Below are 21,876 nucleotides of genomic sequence, written 5' to 3'. Positions count from 1 at the left end.
CAATTCAGGAGTAAATTTCAGAAACAGTGATGGCAGGGTACTGTATGATGGGAAAGTCATAACTGAAGGAATGAAACACATGCCTATTAAAGTATCTCAAATTATGTGTTGCCAGCACATTTGTTTTCTAAAAAGATAAATGTTTGAAGGCATATTTATTGAAATTTTGTATGGAGAGGATTAAGTAATACTGTGGATAAGCACACTATCTATCTCCTCTGAAGAACATGAGTTCAAATCTAGCTCAGAACTGTTGGGATGAATTTGGGTAGTCTTAAATTGGTTCCCAGAGGGCACAGCCCACAAAAAAAATCTCTGCCTCAAATTTTCTACAAATTGGCAATCTCTCTCAGGGAAGCCAGAATGAAGGCTGGAAGATGGAAAACTAGTATTAGCGCAGATGAAGACAATCTTTTGCGACACGTTTTAGGGAGCAGAGTAATACAAGGTTTACTTTGAATCTAGCCATTGTTATACCTGTGCAGTGCTTGATGCTGACACTAGGTTATCGTAATGCAAAAGTTTTTGATTTTTCTGTATTGAAACTGATAATGAGCATAGCAATTGCATATATAAATTTTTAAAAAGCATTCTTTGAAGCTGCTGGAAGATCAAATATTGATAGATTTAACTGGCTCAATGTGTGAAACATCAAGTCGTCGACTGCTTTCAGGCACTGTCCACATTGAATATTTTGGTTATAGGAATAATAGATAGCAAAGCAGATTTTAAAAATCAGAGCAGTTATTAGTAGTGGAGCAATACGACTAGGTAGATTGGTTGCCCCTTTTTAACAACAAATATGCACAGCACATGAAGTACAGTTCATTCCCATGCAATCTGAGCACAATAAAATATTGAAAAAAACATTCATAGTAACAATTCCAATGCCAACCAATAATGTTGATATTTTACAGCATTATTTTCTTATATTTTGTCAAGTAAAAACATCCAATATTCACTATTCTGACAAATAGTTCTGACGAAAGTTAATTCTGTTTTTCTCCACAGATGCTGCTTGACCAGCTGAGTATTGCAGCATTTTGTTTTTATTTCAATGTTCAGTATCCTTTGTTTTAAAATGTTACTGATGATCAAAGCAGCCTTAAGCAACTGATTTCGCAGCCCACTGCTGATACTATTTGAAATTGAGGGATTTACTGTTGTTTTCCGTCTCCACAACCCTGTCTGTGTATATTTGAGATCCTGGGTTCATACTGAGTCAAATTTTGTTTTTTTAAGTGGAATTCAGTGATTCCAGATATTTGTCTGTGAAAACCGTTTGCTTTGTGTTCAGATCCCCTTCATGTGGAAAATTACTAATTTGATGGCCAATTAAATTAAAATAATACGAAGAGTGCTAAGGCTTGTAGCCACTTGTTTTGGTTGCTTGGGAAGAAGGCGAATTGGTTTAAAAATATTGGGGGTTGGGAGAAGTGGAATACCTTAGATTCTCCACTTCTCTTTATTTTATAAAGCAGGATGCTAGAAAGATGCATTACCACCACCCCCCCACCAACCCCCAAATGAAGGGGTTCGCGGTTAAGGCTTTCATTTCTCACACTTGGTTTTACACAATAATATTGCAGCGTTTTTAAAGATTTATCAACGAAAGTCGGTCTAATTAATATAGCATATTCAATTCATCAGAGCATATATGTTTGTTTTCGAGAGTTGATGTGAACTGCGGCGCTTCGACCTGCTCCCCGCCGTTCATGATTTTTGCAAATTACCCACTTAATTTATATTTGCATTGTACAAAGGGTGTATGAATACGCTTCTGTGCACTGTCAGATCATTGTCTATTTAAAATATTGCCCTGCGCAGTTTGCACTTTAACAAACTCGTCAGGTTGCAAAAGCCGATAAGCTTTAGCGCAAATTGAATCACCAGTCCTGCCGATCAACGTCCGGTCGATCTCGTTATCTTGTCTTTCATGCATAAATTGTTTACAATGAAATTTGTTCGCTGTTTTAGTCGTTTTATTTGCTTAGACGCACCCGAAAGGATCTGAATGTCGGCTTGGAGTTTGGAATACTGACGGCATATTCGTTACATGCTCATTATCAATGTCAAATTTGGGGGAAATAACTATTCAAAGATCCCTCCAGGAGCATCGTGGTAACGATGCAATTCAAACACCCGTTATGCTCATACATTTACGTATTATGCTGGTGCGCTAAAAGCCTTACGTTATAAATCAAAAGATGCATTCGTTGGAAGGACCAATCCCTTTGTGTCTCGTACAGTGGTGAAACAAATATGGAGCTTTTAAGCCACCAGCTAAATCTCAGCCATATGGAATCTGATGTGTTTAGCGTTCATTGTCAATGTTACAGAAATAAGAGCGGTATGCTGATCCACATTGCACACAATAGCAACATACAAAACTTGCTCAATGCGTGTGGGCATACACACGTTACAGTCTGCAATTCATCTTTCAAACTGGCTCAGTTACAAAATCCATACAAGAGTCTGGAGATTTAGTAATTAAATGTAATTTTAGCATTTTATTTGAAAATGGAGTATGAATAAATAATAAAACGTAACTTATAGAATGCAGTAAAATTGAGTGTTTTCAGTATAGTAATGTCGCTGCTGTGATTTTACTGCGTTTGTAGCATTAAGTTTGATTTAAAATAAATTATTTTAAAAACTGGCTCTGAAATATGTCCCGACGGTCAAGGGTCATTGATATTTTTGGTCCATCACGTGACCTTGTCATATCCAACCATGACCGGGCTTTAATTAAATCTGGTTTGAGCCGGTTTGAGCAGCTTAACCGTTTTTATCTTAAAATTAATGTATTGCATTTTAGCATTGTCGTTTGGCTCATAAGAATCGCGCGAAATTTGCCGTCACCCATAACACGGACATAAAAACAAATGTTTTTAAACATAGTTTAAAAAAAAATCACAGCCGGCGGCGACATGAATTGGCTTCTTCTTCCCAACCGCTACTCGCACCTACTCGGTCAGCCGGGGGCAGGGCGCGCGCGCACACCTCGGGCCCCGCCCCTCCACACCTCTGATTGGCCCGTCGCTGCAGGGGCGGTGCCTGGTTGCTGGCATCCGGCCCGCCGATTGGCGGAGAGCGCCGTCAGTCAGCGCGTCGTGTGGCAGCGGTTGTGCGACTTGCTGTGAGTGGCCATTGGTGGTACTAGTGTGCAAAGGGGGAGGAAAAAAAGCCTGTGGTTTTTTTTAACATATATATTAACCGTTTGCACGAATAACCCACTCCTTGGGGTCATTTTCCCCTTGATTTTTTTTCCTTAATTGATTATTGTTTTGATCAATCGAGCCACCATGCCCAAGAGAAAGGTACGTGCAAATAGCGCCGAGGTATCGGGTGTTAAAGTTGCGTTCATGGCAGTTGCGAGTTGGGCAGCGTTTGACATTGGTGCCGCTGCTGTGCATCTTTTCCCCCATCACCCTCTCCACTCCTCCTTGAATCCCCCTACTGGCGGCCGGCCGTCTGCCCGACACCCGCCTTCGCACACTGCGCCCTGGCTTCCCTGCCCTCAGTCCCCCTTCATTCGGGCTCGGGCACTGCTGGAGTGAGGGGCCTGGCGGCGGGGGAGGGAAGCCAGCCGCGCTGTCCTTTGTTCTCGGGGCTCCGGCTGAGACGCAGTGTCGCCTTCCGGCCGTTAGACGGCGTGCGGCCGGGCGATTTGACGGTAGAAGGACGATTCGAATTTTTAACTGGCTCCTCGCGCCATTCCCGACCACTGGGATTTGCGCGCGCTTTTCTCTGAGGCGTCACACACGCAAGGGAAGGGCCGAAAGGCCGGCGGCTTTCAGACTTTGCCTGGTATTGCCAGAATTAATAGGAGCCGGCCTCGTGCTGGAGGCGGGAAAAGCGCCATTGACGGCAATGCTCGGGCAGACGGTGTTTGCAGTTCACTAAAGTGGTTGCAAACCTGACCGTGGTCCGCCGCCTCGGCCAGGGAAACTTTGGAGTATGAGCTGTTAAAGCCGCCTTTTGAATCGGGTGAGGGGACGGGGCCTCCGAAAAACGGCGGGAAACTTGAATGGACCCGATGACGTCACTGGGCTGCGTCAGTTTGCTCTTGGCCAAGCAGATAATGTGCAGAAATAAAAGAAATATAGTCAACTGAGTCGTACAGCCATAATGTAATGTTTGTACTCTCCACACTCCCGATAAAGATAATGATAAACTTTGATATACTTTAATATAGCTGGCTTGTATTAAGGCCATTATCTGATGGCTGCCATGTTCACAGAATCGTGTCCACATTTTTAAATAACTCGTTGTGATGCCTTGGTAGATTTTACATCTCTTTCGTCTTTTCCCATTCCCGTATCCCTCGAGAGGAACGTAATTTCTGCCGTCATAAGTTTTACATTGATTGAATTTGCTGCAATAAATATTCGAAGAAGTTCGTTTTAGTTCACGTTGAACCTATTTAACGTATGGCTTTTGGATTGTTTAGCAGACCCCAAAGTCTGCAGCTGGTATTAAATTACTTGAAAATCCAGTATTTTCTCCTCGGCTTGCTACATAAATTGTAAGACTCATTCTTGAGCTGTTGAATGTTTTGAGTCTGTATTATGCTTATGCAAGAATGCTGAAAGTGCTGCAGAATAGAATTTTTCAGCTTTTTTTCTATTCGTTGATTGGAATTTAATCTGATACTACAGGATTTTCCTGTTTGCTTTATCTAATTAGTACAACTTTCTGTTGTGTTTTTACTTTCTTCCAGTTATAGTCATTACAGCACAGAAGGAAGCCATTTGGTCCATGTTGTAATTGGTCAAGTGATTTTAGGTGGAGTTGGTGTTTCATGCTCTTAATCCTGAACCTATAATTTGATTAACTGTCAGCCAGTCTCATTGGTTGTTTTTTTTAAAACTACAATCCCAGCTTTGCGTTATGGGCATATACCTCTTGGAATTGAAAAAACCTTGGAAATACATGAAGACTCCTTCCAGTTTCATGTTGTTCATGAATTGCTTGTGGATTACAACATTGATAATAGATTGCACTACTTGATGTTTTGTGTTGATTCTCAACTATATTCCCTGCATTTGGATCATCCAGTAGAAGAGGCCTTGTAAGGACCATAGTGAAAACTGTAAATGTAATGGCTAACTCCAGATCTCTGATCTTTTAAACAAAAAATTACTTCAGGTCATAATAACAGAAAAATCTGAATTCATTTTTGTTGTAAAACCAGCATATTCAAAGTGCTTAAAGTAAGCTGTTTCAGATTTACTTAAGTCTAGAATCTGCCTTTGTTTAATAAAGTCACTATTGTAAATTGCTAGATCAGAACAGGAGCCATGTTCCTATAATAGATAAACTAAGCTGTAGCTCCAATTACCTTGTTTGGCAGATTGTCTGGAAAAGAATATCACTTTGTTTTTGAGAACTTAATTTTTAAATTAAACTGACAGGTGTAACCAATAGAAATGTATTCTTTTGTTTTGCAGCCTAGTGGAGATCCAAAAGAGGAGGTTGGTGCCTTTGCTTTGTAATTTTTATCAGGTTTAAAAACCTCTAAGCTTTTGGACATTTCTTCCTGTTAATACAGATTTAATCTGTTCTAAAATCAATGTATCTTTTATATTTTCTAAAGCCAAAAAGGAGGTCACCAAGATTGTCTGCAGTAAGTAACTTGTGTACATTATAGTACCCAATTTTTTAATGAAATAATTGGGCAGAAGATTAGTTGTATGTCTTTGCTTTATTGCAGAAACCTTCACTTCCAAAACCAGAGCCAAAACAAAAGAAGGCGCCAGCTAAAGTAAGTGGTTTGGTTTTACTGTTAGCACTTCACAAAGTGTATAAAACATGACGTGCAATTTATCTGTTTCTTGTCCTGTAACTTTTGTTTTTTAAAAAAAAACTTTTGTTATTTGGTTAGGGAAGGGGATTTAGAGAATTCATAGAATTGTACAGCACAGAAGGGGGACATTTGATCCATTGTACCTGTGCGAACTCTCTGAAAGAGCTACTGATTAGTCTCTCAGCCTTGCTCTTTTTTCCCCATAGCCCTGCAAATTTTTCCTTTTTAAGTATACATCCAATTTCCTTTTGAAAGTTACTATTGAATCTGCTTCACTACCATTTTCAGGTAACAACTTAATGAGTTTTGGTAAAAAATTCTCGCCTGTTTTTTTTGGCCAATTATCTTAAATCTGCCTGCTACCAACCCAGGCCACTAGAAACAGTTTATCCATATCTTCTCCATCAAAACACTTAAATTTTGAACACCTCTGTCAAATCTCCATTTGACCTTTACTACCAGAAAAACACTCCGGCTTTTCCGGTCTCTCTGCATAATTAAATTCCTTCAACTTTGGTACCATTCTGGTAAATCCCCCCTGCACCCTTTAAACCCTTGACCTCCTTTCTAAAGTATGGTACTAATAATTGGGCACAATACTGCAGCTGAGGCCTAACCAATGATTTATAAAGGTTTACTTGCTTTTGTTCACTCTGCCTCTATTAATAATGCACATGGGATCCTTGGGTTTATTAGCAGCTGTATTGACTTGTTGCACCTCTCACTTGATTTTATGTCCCCACCCCAGTCTCCAGCAGCCTCGTGGGGGAGGGGTGGGAGTATCATTCCAGCCTCTCTGTGTCACTCGTGCTTGGCTTAAAATATTAAGTGAGGGTGTTGTGTATTTTCTTATTAAAAAAATAACTAATAGCAATCTATTTGAATGGAAATCTGGCACCTTGATAAATTAGAAACCTGAGAAGAGGAAGTGCTTTCTTTGAGGTTGGGGTGGTGTGGTTGGGAGAAGGGTAGAGTTGGAAACGAATGGTGAAGGACAAAGCATCTTGCAGCTTGATTATCATCTGACAGCGACTCAAATACATAGAATTTACAGGTAGGTGCTTGGTGGCTGGCACAGACACGATGGGCCGAAGCGCCTGTTTCTGTGCTTTATAACTCTGACTCTAATTATAGGCCATTCTGCCCAGTGTTTGTATACTAGTGTTTATGTTCCACACGTGCCCCCTCACACCTTACTTCATCTCACCCTTTCAATGTATCCTTTTCTTCCTTTCTCCCTCCTGTACTTATCCAACCATAAGCAGTTAAAAATGGAAAATGCATAAATATAGTCGTATATCAGTTTTTTAATCTGTTAAATAGTTTAAACCATTGATTCACGCAAGTATGTTTTGTTTTGAATGAGATGTTTATTTCTAAAGTTTTAAAATTTCTCTCCTTTTCATTTGACCTCCATTTCTCTGTGACACAAGGTCAACCTTTAGCTTCTTATGGATGTCAGCAAAGATGGTTGCTTATATAAACTACTAAAACATTGCTGAGAGACATATGTGGAGCATGGATCCTTCATCTATTCATGACTTCTAATGGGCAGTTAAATGTTCTTTTCATGAAGTACTTGTATCAGCAATTTTTTTTTTAGTAATCATGTTCCTGAAATTGAAATAATTTAATTGAATAGTTTACAGTAATGGAACATGGGGAAGTAAACAATAAAGATTTATTTTACATCAAGTTTTCAGTAAAGACACATCAGTTATAGCTGAATATTTTTATTTACTGGCTTTTTATTGAAATGGAGAAGTCTTTTGAATTTTTTTGTCAAAGTTAACTGAACAGACTTGTTTCCAACAGTTTTTTCATTAGAAAGACAGACTTTGTACTACACCCTGCACGGTTCGTGCTGTATTAGAATTGAGATGATGGAGCAAGAGTTGTACACAGACAGATACAATTGGCACAATATTATATCTGTCTGTACCAGCACTTGGATGAATGCCAAAGCCAGTAGGTGTACTTTTTATTAATTTTTATCATTTTGGAAAGTAGCTGAAGCTAAGGTATCATGCACAGCAATAGGTAATGATTCCTATAGCATTTAAATAAAACTAAATTAAGATTACTACAGAGTATTCAATTACATGGCATCAATGAAACATGAAGTGAGGTAATGTAAATATTTCATATATTCAGAAATGACTTGTTTCTGCTTTTTACACTAACAATTGATTTGGCTGTAACATGCTGGATTCATCCTAATAGAAAGAAAAGGCTGCTAATGATAAGAAGGAGGAAAAGAAAGCACCAGCGAAAGGGAAAAAAGGAGCTAAAGGCAAAGAAGAGACTAACCAAGAGGATGCAAAAGAAGAAACTCCCTCTGAGAACGGAGAAGCCAAAAATGATGAGGTAAATTTCTAATTGGAAAGCAACAATGGTAATAATGTCTACTTCACATAAATGATGATCTACATGTGTTTTGAAAATCTATATCCAATTGGCTTTTGTTTGGTTCTCATTATTTAAATGTTTTCAATTCCATTTTTTCAACCAACCTTACACAAAGGTCCTTAATTGGAAAGGTCTAAACACATTGCTGGTTTACAGATGATAGGTTATCTGATCCAACCAGAAAGATCTTAGTCATCCTTCCTCATTATGTTAAAACAACCTTCCCAGTACCCTATCTGGAAGAATATTATTTTGTGTTAATCACCTTGTATGTTTTTTTAAAAACTTTTTTTTATCTGTCCTAAATTTTCCTTTTACTAATTCGAATGTCTCTTGTCTGACTACTGTTGATTTTGTTAGCAGAATCACATTTTGTAATACCATGTACAGTCTTGTATACCTTATTAGTCACTTCTCATCACTTCTTTCCAAGGCTGAAAATCTCAAGTTTTTCCAGTTAACAGGTTTCCAGGGCTTTAATACTTCCCTGGTCTGTGTGACCCAATTCTCAAGGCGTGAGCTATTAAAATTACTTCCTTTGACTTGTACTTGAACATTTTGGCCATATAGTTAGTACTCTGTGCTGCTCTGCAGTGATTGGACGTGCTAAGCTCTGTGCTAAACAGACTTTTCATCTTTATCTATTGCACCATCATTCAGTTCTTTTGACTACTCTGTTCAACGAGTAAACTAGAGCTGTTGGTCAGCTTTGAGAGAATGTCTGGGCCCCAGGTTGTTCATTTATTTCTGGGGTGATGGTGGTAGGTGCTTTGTTGCTGCTTCCAGCTTTCCATAAGCTGTAGCAAAGATCAGAAATATTTCAGGAGAATGTCTCCTGAGTGTAATTTCAAGTACATTTTTACTGAATCCTAATTTTTGGCTAATCTCATAACTAGTCTGTTGCCACTTTTAGGAAAAAAATACACGTATGCTTTTAATAAATTCAATTTCAAAAATTATTATAGAAATCCAAACTGGAAAAGTCAAACATTTAACAATAGTTGAGGGATCAACGCACCAAGTTGAGAATTCTGGCCGATGCCTGGAAGTGGGAAGGTAAAATGTTTCTGAAGGTCCACAGGGTACATTGCTGCAGGAGGAATAGGTTGCTGCTGAGGTTGGGGTGAATGCACTTTTATTTTTCCTATTGTCCCCATTTGCAAAAGAAAAGTGACACAACCCAGCAGTGCTTTCAAGTGAACTAACATCTATCCAAAAGTTCCTTTGCCCTCCCCTAAATCTCCTCTCCAGTGTGTTAACTGTATGAAAATGTATTTGCTATATGAAATTAAGTTGTTCCTTTGTCCAAGGTATAAGTAGTAACCCTAACCTACCTGTTTCTCACTGATGACTACTGTCTTCTGGTGAATAAGACAAATATGGAATGACAAATATGAAACTGAGTGTAGGTTTTGAATAAGGAGCTACATGTTTGTAATCCTTTACTCTGTAAAATAAATGTAAGACTGAGTAAAGATTGGCTCCAGCATCATCCTTCAACAACAAGCTTTCTAGAATAGAAACTATCTTGCGGCTCGCTCATTGTCAAAATGGGATGTTATTTTGAAAGGATGAATGAGGCTGGACATCTCCTGTGCAAAGCCATGGTGTCTGCTGTCCATTCATCAGATTGTTACTTTGTTATCCAGACCAGATGTATATTCTAACCAACAGCAAGTAACAATCAGTGATCTGCTAAATGTTTGCTTGAGATTTATGTCTTTAAGGCTTTTTGACATGCAAACTTCAACGTGACAATTTAAAACAGCACAATGTTTCACATGTCTTAGGAATACTGTGAGCTGAATGAGGAGGGATATAAGCTACATTTTTCAATTGTTTATGCATTTAACTGGTTACAAGTAGAAGTAATATCCTTTAAAGCCAACACTCATTTTCTGCAACTTTTTTTTTAATCTGTTCATAGGATGTGGGCATCACTGGCAAGATCTGTATTTTTTGGCCTTGTTACATTTTACCTTTTTTTACCTTTTTTTACATTTCAGGCACAGTCTACTGAAAGCTGTGAAGAGAAAGAAGCCAAGTCAGAGTAACTGCATCTGCCCGTCATCTCCATCAATGGCATCCATACCTCCATACTGTATTGTTAACAGAGAGGAATATTTTTATCAACTATTTTATAAATACAAGGTTTTTTTTTAGCATGAATTTAATTATGGAAACACCCACATCTCAAGATTATTTGGGAGTATGAAACCCTAAAGAATCATTGTTTTAAAATTGTGATTGTCGTAGTTAGTGTGATATGTGGGACAAGTAAATGGTGGTAGTTATTGACTTCTGTCAATGTTTGTCTTGTGTCATACTTAAAAGGTCTGATTTTAATTCACCAGGTATTTGTGGTGTTAGGCTATTACAAGTGGGGAAGAGTAAGGAGAAAGTTGTTTGTGTCAAAACATTCCAGTGGTTTTGTGGGTTAGTTTTGTAACCAGGTAAAATATTTTGGTGAAAAAAATAAAAATGTGGGGCCTGGAAATCTAATGTGAAAAATATTTTAATTTTAAATTTGTCATTTTTGTAAAGAAAAACCTTTGCAATCATGTAAAACTAGTTTCTAATGGAAATTAACATCTTTTAAAAGGGCAGATGGATGTATGTACCCACTTCCTGTCAGAATTTTTGCTGGATGATTTACCTTAATAAAAAAAAAGCTCCCCGAAGTTTCTCTACATGAAGTATCACTGATGCAATTTCATTCTGTTATTCAGTGCACTTTTTTAAGAATTGGAAAACCGCACGGAAGCACAATCCATCAATTTACAGTTTTCTGGAAATCTTTTGTTGATGAATAAATAGGGGAGAATCCCCCTGCAGTATTTGTAGCACAGTTGTGAACTAGTTGATAAATAATGTGTTTACAATTTTGCTGCAAACTGTGACTAATACACCATGTGGTATCTTGCATTCCTGACTGACATAGTATTTTTGGGCATAGGGAGCAACTTGCTTTTTAAAATGTTCTCTCATGACAGTTGAGGTGTCTACATGGAGGCATCCTGCTCCCTAGATAAAAGACATATTCTTTCATGGTCTCCGTCCACTTTTCTCAGAATAAGATATATGTATATTGCTCTCATGAGACTCCTTTTTCTCCTACCCCCACCAAATTAACTTTTTAAAACAGATTTTTTTTTGTCTAAGCCTGTCTCATCTTTGGAATGTGCTTTTTTAAAAGAAAAACTTACACTCGTTTCAAAGGTTGTTTGAAGTGCTTGAAACCATTCGTTGTGAACATACATGACTATTGCCTAAATATGATATGACTAACATGGCTGGGTTTCTGTGTAAATAGTGATGGCGTATGTTCGCATCAAGTCATAGTTACAGAAGAAAAATTGTAATGAGTCACTGCATACCTGTTGGTGTCACCCAAGTTTCTAACGATGCCCATTTTGGTGTGACTGCACAGCATGTGGTATCTGGTGTCAATAAGGAGACTGGTCGTTTCTCTCAGTCTGTGATTCTTTAATTCCTTTGTCAGATCTCATTCTAGGATGTGACAGCAATTTTGGCTCAAGCTACTTAGTCAGAGTGAGACAGCACAGCAACAGGCCCTACGGCCCATCGTGTCTGCTGGCCATCAACCACCTATCTATTCTAATCCCATTTTCCAGCACTTGGCCCATAGCCTTTTTATGCTATGGCATTTGAAGTGCTCATCTAAATACTTCTTAAATGTTGAGGGATCCTGCCTCTACCACCCCTTCAGGCAGTGTGTTCCAGATTCCAACCACCCTCTGGGTGAAAACATTTTTCCTCAAATCCCCTCTAAACCGGCTGCCCCTTACCTTAAATCTATGCTCCCTGGCTATTGGCACCTCCATTAAGGAAAAAGGTTTCTTCCTATCGATGCCCCTCATAAATTTGTACACCTCAAATCGGGTCCCTTCTCTGCTCTAAGGAAAACAACCCTAGTCCATCCAATCTCTCTTCATAGCTGAATTGCTCCAGCCCAGGCAACATCCTCGTAAATCTACTCTGCACCCTCTCCAGTGCAATCACATCCTTCCTATAATGTGGTGACCAGACCTGTACACAGTACTCCAGCTGTGGTCTAACTAGCGTTTTACATAGCTCCATCATAACCTCCCTGCTCTTGGCTAATAAAGGCAAGTATCCCATATGCCTTCCTAACCATCTTATCTACCTGTGCTGCTGCCTTCAGTAATTTATGGACAAGTACACCAAGGTCCCTCTGACCTTCTGTACTTGCTAGGGTCCTACCACCCATTGTATATTCCCTTGTCTTGTTAGTCCTCCCAAAATGCATCACCTCACGCTTCTCAGGATTAAATTCCATTTGCCACTGTCCATCTTACCAGCCCATCTGTATCGTCCTGTAATCTAAGGCTTTCCTCCTCACTATTTATGACACCACCAATTTTCGTGTCATCTGTGAACTTACTGATCATACCTCCTATATTCACATTTAAATCATTAATGTACACTACAAACAGCAAGGGTCCCAGCACCGATCCCTGTGGTACACCACCGGTCACAGGCTTCCAATTGCAAAAATAACCCTTGACCATCACCCTCTGTCTCATGCCACTAAGCCAAATTGCCCTGGATCCCATGGGCTCTTACCTTCTGAACCAATCTCCCATGTGAGACCTTATCAAAAGCCTTACTGAAGTCCATATAGACTATATGAACTGCTTTACCCTCATCCACACAACTACTCACCTCGAAAAATTCAATCAAGTTTGTTAGATGTGATCTCCCCCTGACAAAGCCATGCAGACTATCCTTCAATAATTTCCGCCTCACCAAGTGGAGATTAATCCTGTCCCTCAGAATTTTTTCCAGTCGTGTCCCTACCACTGATGTTAGACTCACTGACCTGTAATTACTTGGTTTAACCCTACTACCTTTCTTGAATAATGGTACCACATTCGCTATCCTCCAGTCCTCTGGCACCTCTCCTGTAGCAAGAGAGGATTTGAAAATTTGTGTCAGAACCCCTGCAATCTTCTCCCTTGCCTCACAGAACCTGGGATACATCTCATCTGGGCTGGGGATTTATTCACTTTTAAGCCCACTAAAACTGCTAATAACTCCTCCCTTTCAATGCTAATTTGTTCGAGTATATTATAGTCCCCCTCCCTGATCTCTACACCTACATCCTCCTCCTCCATAATGAACAAATATGAAAAGTAATCATTTAAAACCTCACCTACGTTCTCCAACTCCACAAACACATTGCCACTTTTGTCCCTAATGGGCCCTACTCTTTCCCTGGTTATCTTCTTGCCCTTAATATGCTTATAAAACACCTTTGGATTTTCCTTTATCTTGCCTGCCAGTGTTTTTTCATGCCCCCTTTTGCTCTCCTAATTACATTTCTATACTCCTCTAGGTCCTCTGCTGTTTTCAGCCCTCTGAATCTGCCTCCTTTTTCTTTCCTTATCCAATCCTCCATAACCCTTGACATCCAGGGTTCCCTGGACTTGTGGGACTTTCTACATACTGGCTCAAAAAGCTCTCCTGAATGCACTTTAAGAATTCCGCCCCCTTTAAGCCTTTTGCACTAAGATTATCCCAGTGAATATTGAAATATTGCTATTATTTCCCTATTATTTTTACACGTCTCTGAGATTTGCCTACACATCTACTACTATATCTCTCCCTGACTATTTGGAGGCCTGTAGTACACTCCCAGCCAAGTGATTGCCCCTTTTTTGTTTTTAAGTTTTACCCATATGGCCTCATTTGAGGAACCTTCTAAGATATCATCCCTCCTGACTGCAGTAATTGACTCCTTGATCAATAGTGCAATACCACCTCCTTTTTTACACCTCCCCCGCCCCTGGTCACGCCTGAAGATTCTATATCCTGGAATATTGAGCTGCCAGTCCGGTGCTTAGTGCAATTATGTTTATGACACAAGTATGCAGTATCTTTTTCAGCTACTACTTGTTGACTGTAAGCTTTGGACTGAGATGGCGAGTGGCTACTTGATAATTATTTTTTATGAATCTGATTCGCTATTCAATGTTTTAGTGCCATTGGTGTACTGAGCTGTCACCAAAGCTGGGAGCGTCTGCTAAACAGAGTGGCAACAGGAATTTGAGGGGGAAATTTGATGCACGGGGAAGAAAGTGTTTTAAACCAAGGTGCAACAATAAATAAGTAATGACACCAGAGGAAATGGAAAAAGTGACACCATAATCAGTGCACACAAAGGCAACAGAACCTGAAGAAATTAAGGTAAAGTATCCAGATATCCCTTTGTTTAGTATCTTTAATAGTTGGTGTTGAGCTTGGATTAGTAAGGTGCAAGTGTAAACCAAAAGGAAAACAAGTGATTTAAATTCTAACTGCATTTATAGATGTTAATAACTGATAAGTATCTATGTAATTTATTTACCATCAAGTTAAATCACCTGTTTTTAATAAAGCTAGACCTCAAGTGACCAATTACTTCAATATATAAATTGCAGATAACTAACAAATTAACTGATTAAGATCAGGCAGTGTGTTTGCCATTGTCGTATTATGGGAGTTTGTGACCCTTCAGCCACTCACCTCAGTTGAACTGAATTCCTGGCTAGAGATGCTTAAACACATAAGGGAGGAGGAGAAGGAATAGGAATTGCCAGCTAATTTACTCCTGAATACAGTCTCATATCAGAGGAAAGCACCAGTATAGGAAGGGGACAGTGTGACTCAGTCAGCCCAATAAGGGGATGGTAATGAAGGGGATCCAGCAGACACTGCTGCTGGCCAACAGGTACAAGCTACTCAGTACCTGTAAGAATGACAGACTGGAAAGGACAGCTGATAAGCAGGAGGCTGTCCAAGGGGAGGAGATGCAGAAGAGAAAGGTAGTTCTGGGAATCTATAATTCAGGAGTGAGATAGTATTCTTTGCAGTGAGCATCAAGAGCCCTGAAGGTGAGTTATTTACCTGGTGCCAGGGTAAAGGTCATCTTGAAACAGCTGAGAAGGAATTTGGAAAGGGGGGAGGGTCTAGTTGTTGTGTTCTTATGTATAGGAACCAACAATATAGTAAACATTAGGGAAGAGGTCCTGCAACAAGATTATCTGCTTTTAGGAACTAAATTAAAAAGCAGGACCTCACTGGTAATAATCTCAGGATTGGCATAAAGTCAAACAGATTGGGAAGGGCAACACATGGTGTGGGAAGAAGAGGTTCTATCTCACGGAACAATGGCACCAGAATTAGGTCAGGAAGGTGCGTACCATTGGACAGGCTGCACCTGAACCAGGCTTGGACCAAGGTCCTAGCAGAAAGAACTAGAGTAAATAAAATGTTAAACTAATAATATGGTGGGAGGGAACTGCTAGAAATGAGAGAAACCTAACTAAAAATCAGGATGAGAGTAAGGAAAAAATAAGGAAAGCACAAAAGACTAGCGATTTGAAAAGGTAATGGAGCATAAAGATCAAATAACGGCTTAAAAACAAGATTAACATAAAAATTGAAACTTGGCGCAGCAACGTATGTAGTATTCAAAACAAAAAAAGGATGAACTTGAGACAAATTGTACAGAGGATCCAGATAAAGTAGGGATGTCTGAATCTTGGCTGCACAGGGAATAGATTGGCAACTAAATATTGCAGGATACAACCAATTTAGGAAGAGGAATTGGAGTACTTGAACTAGTTAAAGGTAACTTAATAGCAGTAGGATTCAGAATCCAAATGGCTTGAGTTAAAAGATAAGGGATTCATCACCTCCTAGTGATATACAATAGACTACCAAATTATGGAAGAGATTGGAGGCAGAAATAATGTAGCAAATCTGAGGGGAGTAGCAGGCTTAGAATAATGATCATGGGAGATTCCCCCTCCCCCCTTTTTCCCCCTCCCCCCCTTTTTCCCCCTCCCCCCTTTTTCCCCCTCCCCCGCCCTCCGCTGTCTTCCCCCTCCCCCTTGTCTGAATGCTATGCACTCACACATACTCGAATAGAGGGGAGATATCAAAGTCACTAGTTTATGTTTTATGTGTAATTAAAATGTCAGCATGGATTTCAAAGGGTTAAATCATGCTTATGTCATGCAGGCCTCCACCTGCCAAGCATGAGGCATATTAATTTTGCCACATGGACATTAAATTTCAACCTTGTTGAAGTAAAGAAAGCACTTGCTTTGAAAAATATTGCCAGATCTTGGCTGGAAAGATATTTGCATATTAACAGGCAGTGCTTGGAAGGACAAAGCAGTCATTCCCCGACTCATTTAAAGCACAATGGACCCTTGGCACATTAACGGACAGTGCTTGGAAAGGCAATCAATCCACAATGGACTTTTGATCACCAGACGTTGAAGGTGGGGGAGCTCGCATTCCAGGTTGACTGCTAAGATGGCCCTATACACAAACAGACATGGTCGAACCAGCTAGTCACATGACTAACCTGCTGGTCAACCTGAGTTTTTTTGAATTTGCACAGTTTGCACAGAAAATCTGTTTGCTCCTGAACTGAGAAGACCTCTCTCTGTCTGTTCCCATCTCTTTCTCACAAGCCTCTGAAGACACATGAACTCCAAGAGAGAAAAGTCTCCTACAGCAAACAAGGTTTACGAAGAATACTGGGCCCTAACGAAAGGCAAGATCTACCTCCAATCAAGGATTCTGCAGTGAGCTGGAAGAACCGTAACAACAAGTCTTCAGATATTGCCTCAAACCTTTCCACTTTATTTTTCTTCTCTTTTCTGTCTCGATTTGCATGTGTGTATCGCGTATGCATGCTAGCGTGGGGCACGGCGTGTATCTGTAGTCGTTAACCGAATAAGTGTTTAATAATTTTCAACTTTTCTTCTTTAAAACTAAGAAAGCCTGTTTGTGCTGGTTTCTTTGCCTTATAATTGGAAAGTGGTGAACAAGGATTCACCAAGGGGGTGCTAACAACATGGTGTGTTTCAAATTAAACCCTGTTACAGTAAGACCAGGGGAAGGCTGAAAGGGACCCCCAGACACATTTCTCACCTGGTCATAACACTTAACAAACTGGATAGAGTTCTTTGAAGAGGTAACGGTATAACAAGGGTAATGCAGCAAATGTCATACTGGGGTTTTCAAAAAGCCATTGATGAGGTATCACACAGTGGGATCATGACAAAGGTTGGGGTATGTAGAGTCAGTGGAAAACCTGCTGAATGGATAGCAAATGTTTTTTTTTAATAAAGCAGAGAGTAGGGGTAAAGAGGAGTTATTCAGATTGGAGGAAGGTAGAAAGTGCTCCACAAGGATCAGAACTGTGACCACTTATTCATAATTTACATTAATAATATGGATTTATGAATAAGTAACTCGTATCAAAATTTGTAGTTTTGTATTATGTTGCATTCTTCCACACTGTTGTACCAAATTGGGATTTAGCTAACTTGGCAACAACGCAGCATAATACCAACAACATTGAAAAACTTGTGGTAAGTGAACTTCAACACAGATAAATGTGAGGTGATGCACTGAAGTGATATTTCTGTTTTTCCTACCAAAGCCTTAAAAAATAAGAAATTTAATGGGGTAGAAGAGTATAGGGATACAGGTGAACAAATCATTACAAGGATCACAGATCAACAAGAAATCAGAAATGCAAGAAAACACTGGGATTTGTTTCCAGGTGTATTGAATTCAAAGTAGTGAAGTCATGTTAAACTCATATAGGATTCTAGTCGGGGTGCTCTTTGTCATGCTAGGCCCCCACCTGCCAAGAATGAGGCATATTAATTTCACCATATGGGCATTAAATTTCAAATTGTTGCTGGGAAGAAGAGAAGGTCTATTACAAGGACTACCAGACACTTGGCTGCAAGCAATTTACATACCAATAGGGACAAGAGAGGTTACTTCTCTTATCCATTTAACCCACAATGGACTTTGATATTGAAGGCAGGAAAGCGCATTCCAGGCCCTGCTAAGATGATACAATCCACAGAGCCAAGATGTGCTCACACCAGTTAGTCACATGACTAACCTGCTTGGCAACCTGGGGTTTTCTCAATGGTACAAACAGTTTGAACTCAGAAAGTCTGTTTGCTCCTGAACTGAGAAGATCTCTCCTGTCTGCTCCCATTACAAGCCTTTGAATCCACTGAAGACACATGAACCCCAAGAGAGAAAAGTCTCCTACAGTGAACAAAGTTTAAGAAGAATACTGGGCCCCAATGAAAAGCACGATCTACCTACAATCAAAGACTCTACAGCGAACTCGAAGAACCATTACAAAAACTCTTCAGATATTGCCTCAAACTTTTTACTTTATTTTTCTTCTCTTTTTTGTCTCTATTTGCTTGTGTGTATCACACATGCATGCTAACATCAGCATGTTGTGTATCCATAGGCATTAACTGAATTAGAGAGAGAGAGAGAGAGATACACAGCACTGAAACAGGCCCTTCAGCCCACCAAGTCTGTGCCAACCATCAACCACCCATTTATACTAATCCTACATTAATCCTATATTTCCTACCACATCCCCACCTTGCTTCAATTCTCCTACTACCTACCTACACTAGGGGCAATTTACCTATCAACCTGCAAGTCTTTGGCTGTAGGAGGAAACCAGAGCACCCGGCAGAAACCCACGCAGTCACAGGAAGAGCTTGCAAACTCCGCACAGGCAGTACCCAGAATTGAACCTGGGTCACTGGAGCTGTGAGGCTGCGGTGCAAACCACTGCACCGAAATTTTTAGTTTAGTTTAGAGATACAGCACTGAAACAGGCCCTTCGGCCCACCGAGTCTGTGCCGACCATCAACCACCCATTTATACTAATCCTACACTAATCAATTATTCCTACTACATCCCCAACTGTCCCTATATTTCCCTACCACCTACCTATACTAGGGGCAATTTATAATGGCCAATTTACCTACCAACCTGCAAGTCTTTTGGCTTTTTTGGAGTTTTAGTTCCAGTTTATTAAGTTTCAACTTTTCTTCTTTAAACCTAAGAAAGCCTGTTTGTGCTGGTTTCTTTGCCTTATTATTGGAAAGTGATGAACAAGGATTCACCAAGAGGGAGCTAAAAACACAGTGTGTTTAAAATTAAACCCTGTTACAGTAAGACCAGGTGAAGGCTGAGAGGAACCCCTAGACACCTTTCTCACCTGGTCGTAACAACATACTGTGCATGGTTCGCGTCTCCATATTATAAAAAGGTCATAGAAACATTGCAGAATGTGCCAAAATGATTTACTAGAACTGGGAAATTATTGTTATTGGAAAAGATTGAACAGTTTGGGGTTTTGCTCTTTAGAAAAGATGGAGAGGAGACCTGATTAAGGTCTTTAAAATTATGTATGATTTGATGGGGTAGTTGTGAAATGTTTCTACTTGTGGGAGAATCAAAAACCAGGGCCATGAATAAGATAACTAATAAACTAGCAAAGACCTGCAAAACATTTGTGGTGCAATGAGTATCTTTATTGCAACAGTACTTCTTTAAATCCCCATAGTATGCCATTCCATCCTTCCCATTGCCATCCCTCTCATCATCTTCCATCCCACCCCTTCTTCCTATGCCAACCTCATCTCCCATTCCATACCTCCCTTTCTGTACCCTTCCCCCTGCCCCCAATCCCTTTTGCCAGGGTAACTTTGTTGGACTCCGTTCCACTGTTTTTCTCCACCAACCAGTGTCCCAATCATCTCTCCCCTGCTGTTCTCACCCCTCCAGCCAGGGTAACTTTGTTGTTGGGCTCCCTTTACCTTCTGCAGTTATTTTTCCCACCAACCGTTGGCAGCTGCACATGCATCACACATTCCAGTCCACCATATGCGCCAGGCTCCACCCACCAAATCAACCCACTGACCAATCAGAACAATGCCGACAGAAAAAAGCTGCATATTATAGATTCAATGAAGAAATAGAAAAAAATATTTACTTGGAGTGATTAGAATGTGAAAGTGATTCAGGCAAGTAGCTTGGATGCTTTCAAAAGGAAACTAGATGAGTACATGAGAGAAAAGAGAGTAGAAAGATATGTTGAAAGGTTGAGATGTGGTAGGTGGGATGGGAGGAGACCTTGGTGTATATATATTTTAAAAAACCCAGACTGGATGAGCCACAAGGGCTGTTTCTGTGCTGTAAATTCTAATACTTTATTTAAATGTTGGGGAATATCACTAGTTTGTTACAGTTGCTTCTCCAGAGTTGCCATTATAGGAGAAGGTACAGAGGAAGTTTACAGAGGATGGTTAAGTTGTGAAGAGATTCAAATAGCTGTAATTGTTCTCCTTAGAGCAAAGAAGGTTAAGGGGAGATCTAATAGATGTATTCAAAATTAAGGACTTTTGAATAAGGAGATACTGTTTCCTTTGCCAAATGGGTCGGTAAGCAGTTGTCATAGATTTAAAATAAAATGGGAAAATAATAATTAGAGGGGAATTTAGGCGAAATTTAATCACTTAGTGGATTAAGATCTTTAATGTACAACCTGAGAGGGTGATGAAAGCACATTCCATGGGAAATTTGGAACGAAAATTGGACATGTAATGACCTGGAACTCGCTGCCTATGAGGGTGGTGGAAGCGGAGATGATGAATGATTTGACAATGAAATTGGATGGGCATTTGAGGGAAATAATCCTGCAGTGCTACAGGGACAGAGCAGGGGAGTGGGACTGATTGAATTGCTCCACAGACAGCTGGCATAGACCTATTAGGCCAAATGGCCTCCTTCTGTGCAGTAATGACTGATTATGTACTTGAAGAGGACTAAGCTACAGGGTTTTGAGGGAAAAATGGGATGTGGGACTAAATTAGAGATCTCTTTCAAAGATGGCACAGGCACAATGGGCTGAATGGTCTCTCATACTACAAAATTCTATGATTCTATAATCAAGCCCTGTTCATTCTAAGGAAGGTCAAAACATTTGGGTCACACTCCTTGCACTTTTTTTGAAAAAAGCACTAGTCTCTATGTATTTTCTGTGTTGAACGGCCTTATATTTTATGCAGTAAATATATCTTGCTCTATCTCCCACTGAGTTCAGACAGTCCTTCACACATCATCAGTAGAAAACTTAGCACCAAATCCATATAGGCTGGTTTCTTTTACTAGTGGTCATTCTCGTTCAGTGCCTTCCCTCAAGCTTTTCTGACATTAGTCAGCTTCTAACAAAGGATCACCTTAATAGATGACCTAAACATATAAAGAAGAGCCTTCCAGAAGGAACGTGAGGAAAGGGGAAGCGAAAGACAGGAGAGAGAGAAAGAGAAAGAGCCTTCCAGAAGGAATGCAAAGAGAGAGAGCTGAGGCGGCTTGAGTTAACTAGGGGGCAATAGAGTAACCCCAGTGAAAGCACGGCCAATATGGAGGATCATAATTCAGGGCTGGGTACAGAATAGTTAAAATTTTCCCAATTGATTCCAAAATTCAATGAGGGAGATGTGGAAGCATTTTTTGTATCTTTTGAAAAACTTGTAAGGCAGTTAAAGTGACCAGCTGAGGTTTGGATCTGTTGCTATAAAGCAAGTTAATGGGAAAAGCCCATGAGGTTTATTCCCTGCTGCCAGATAAGAGTTCATCAGATTATGAACTGACAAAAATGCTATCCTCGGGGCATATGAGTTAGCACCAGAAGCCTATCGCCAGAAGTTTAGAACCCTCAAGAAGCAAGCTGATCAAATTTACCTGGAGTTTGAGAGAAATAAACAGCTGGCCTT

General features: G+C 40.0%; 1 protein-coding gene across 1 annotated transcript; it reads left to right on the top strand.

Annotated features, from left to right (window-relative positions):
• Nucleotides 1–3,125: 3,125 nt before the first annotated feature.
• On the top strand, nt 3,126–10,908 carry hmgn7 (high mobility group nucleosomal binding domain 7). Its single transcript, XM_068047774.1, has 6 exons — nt 3,126–3,320; nt 5,454–5,477; nt 5,600–5,629; nt 5,717–5,767; nt 8,033–8,176; nt 10,225–10,908. Exons 1-6 carry the CDS (start codon nt 3,306–3,308, stop codon nt 10,270–10,272), a joined length of 312 nt encoding a protein of 103 aa, XP_067903875.1. The 5' UTR covers nt 3,126–3,305; the 3' UTR covers nt 10,273–10,908.
• The last annotated feature ends 10,968 nt before the right edge of the window (nt 10,909–21,876 follow it).

The sequence above is a fragment of the Heterodontus francisci genome, chromosome 15, assembly GCF_036365525.1.
Source record: "Heterodontus francisci isolate sHetFra1 chromosome 15, sHetFra1.hap1, whole genome shotgun sequence".
NCBI lineage: Eukaryota > Metazoa > Chordata > Chondrichthyes > Heterodontiformes > Heterodontidae > Heterodontus > Heterodontus francisci.
This window is presented reverse-complemented; position numbering and strand designations above follow the sequence as displayed.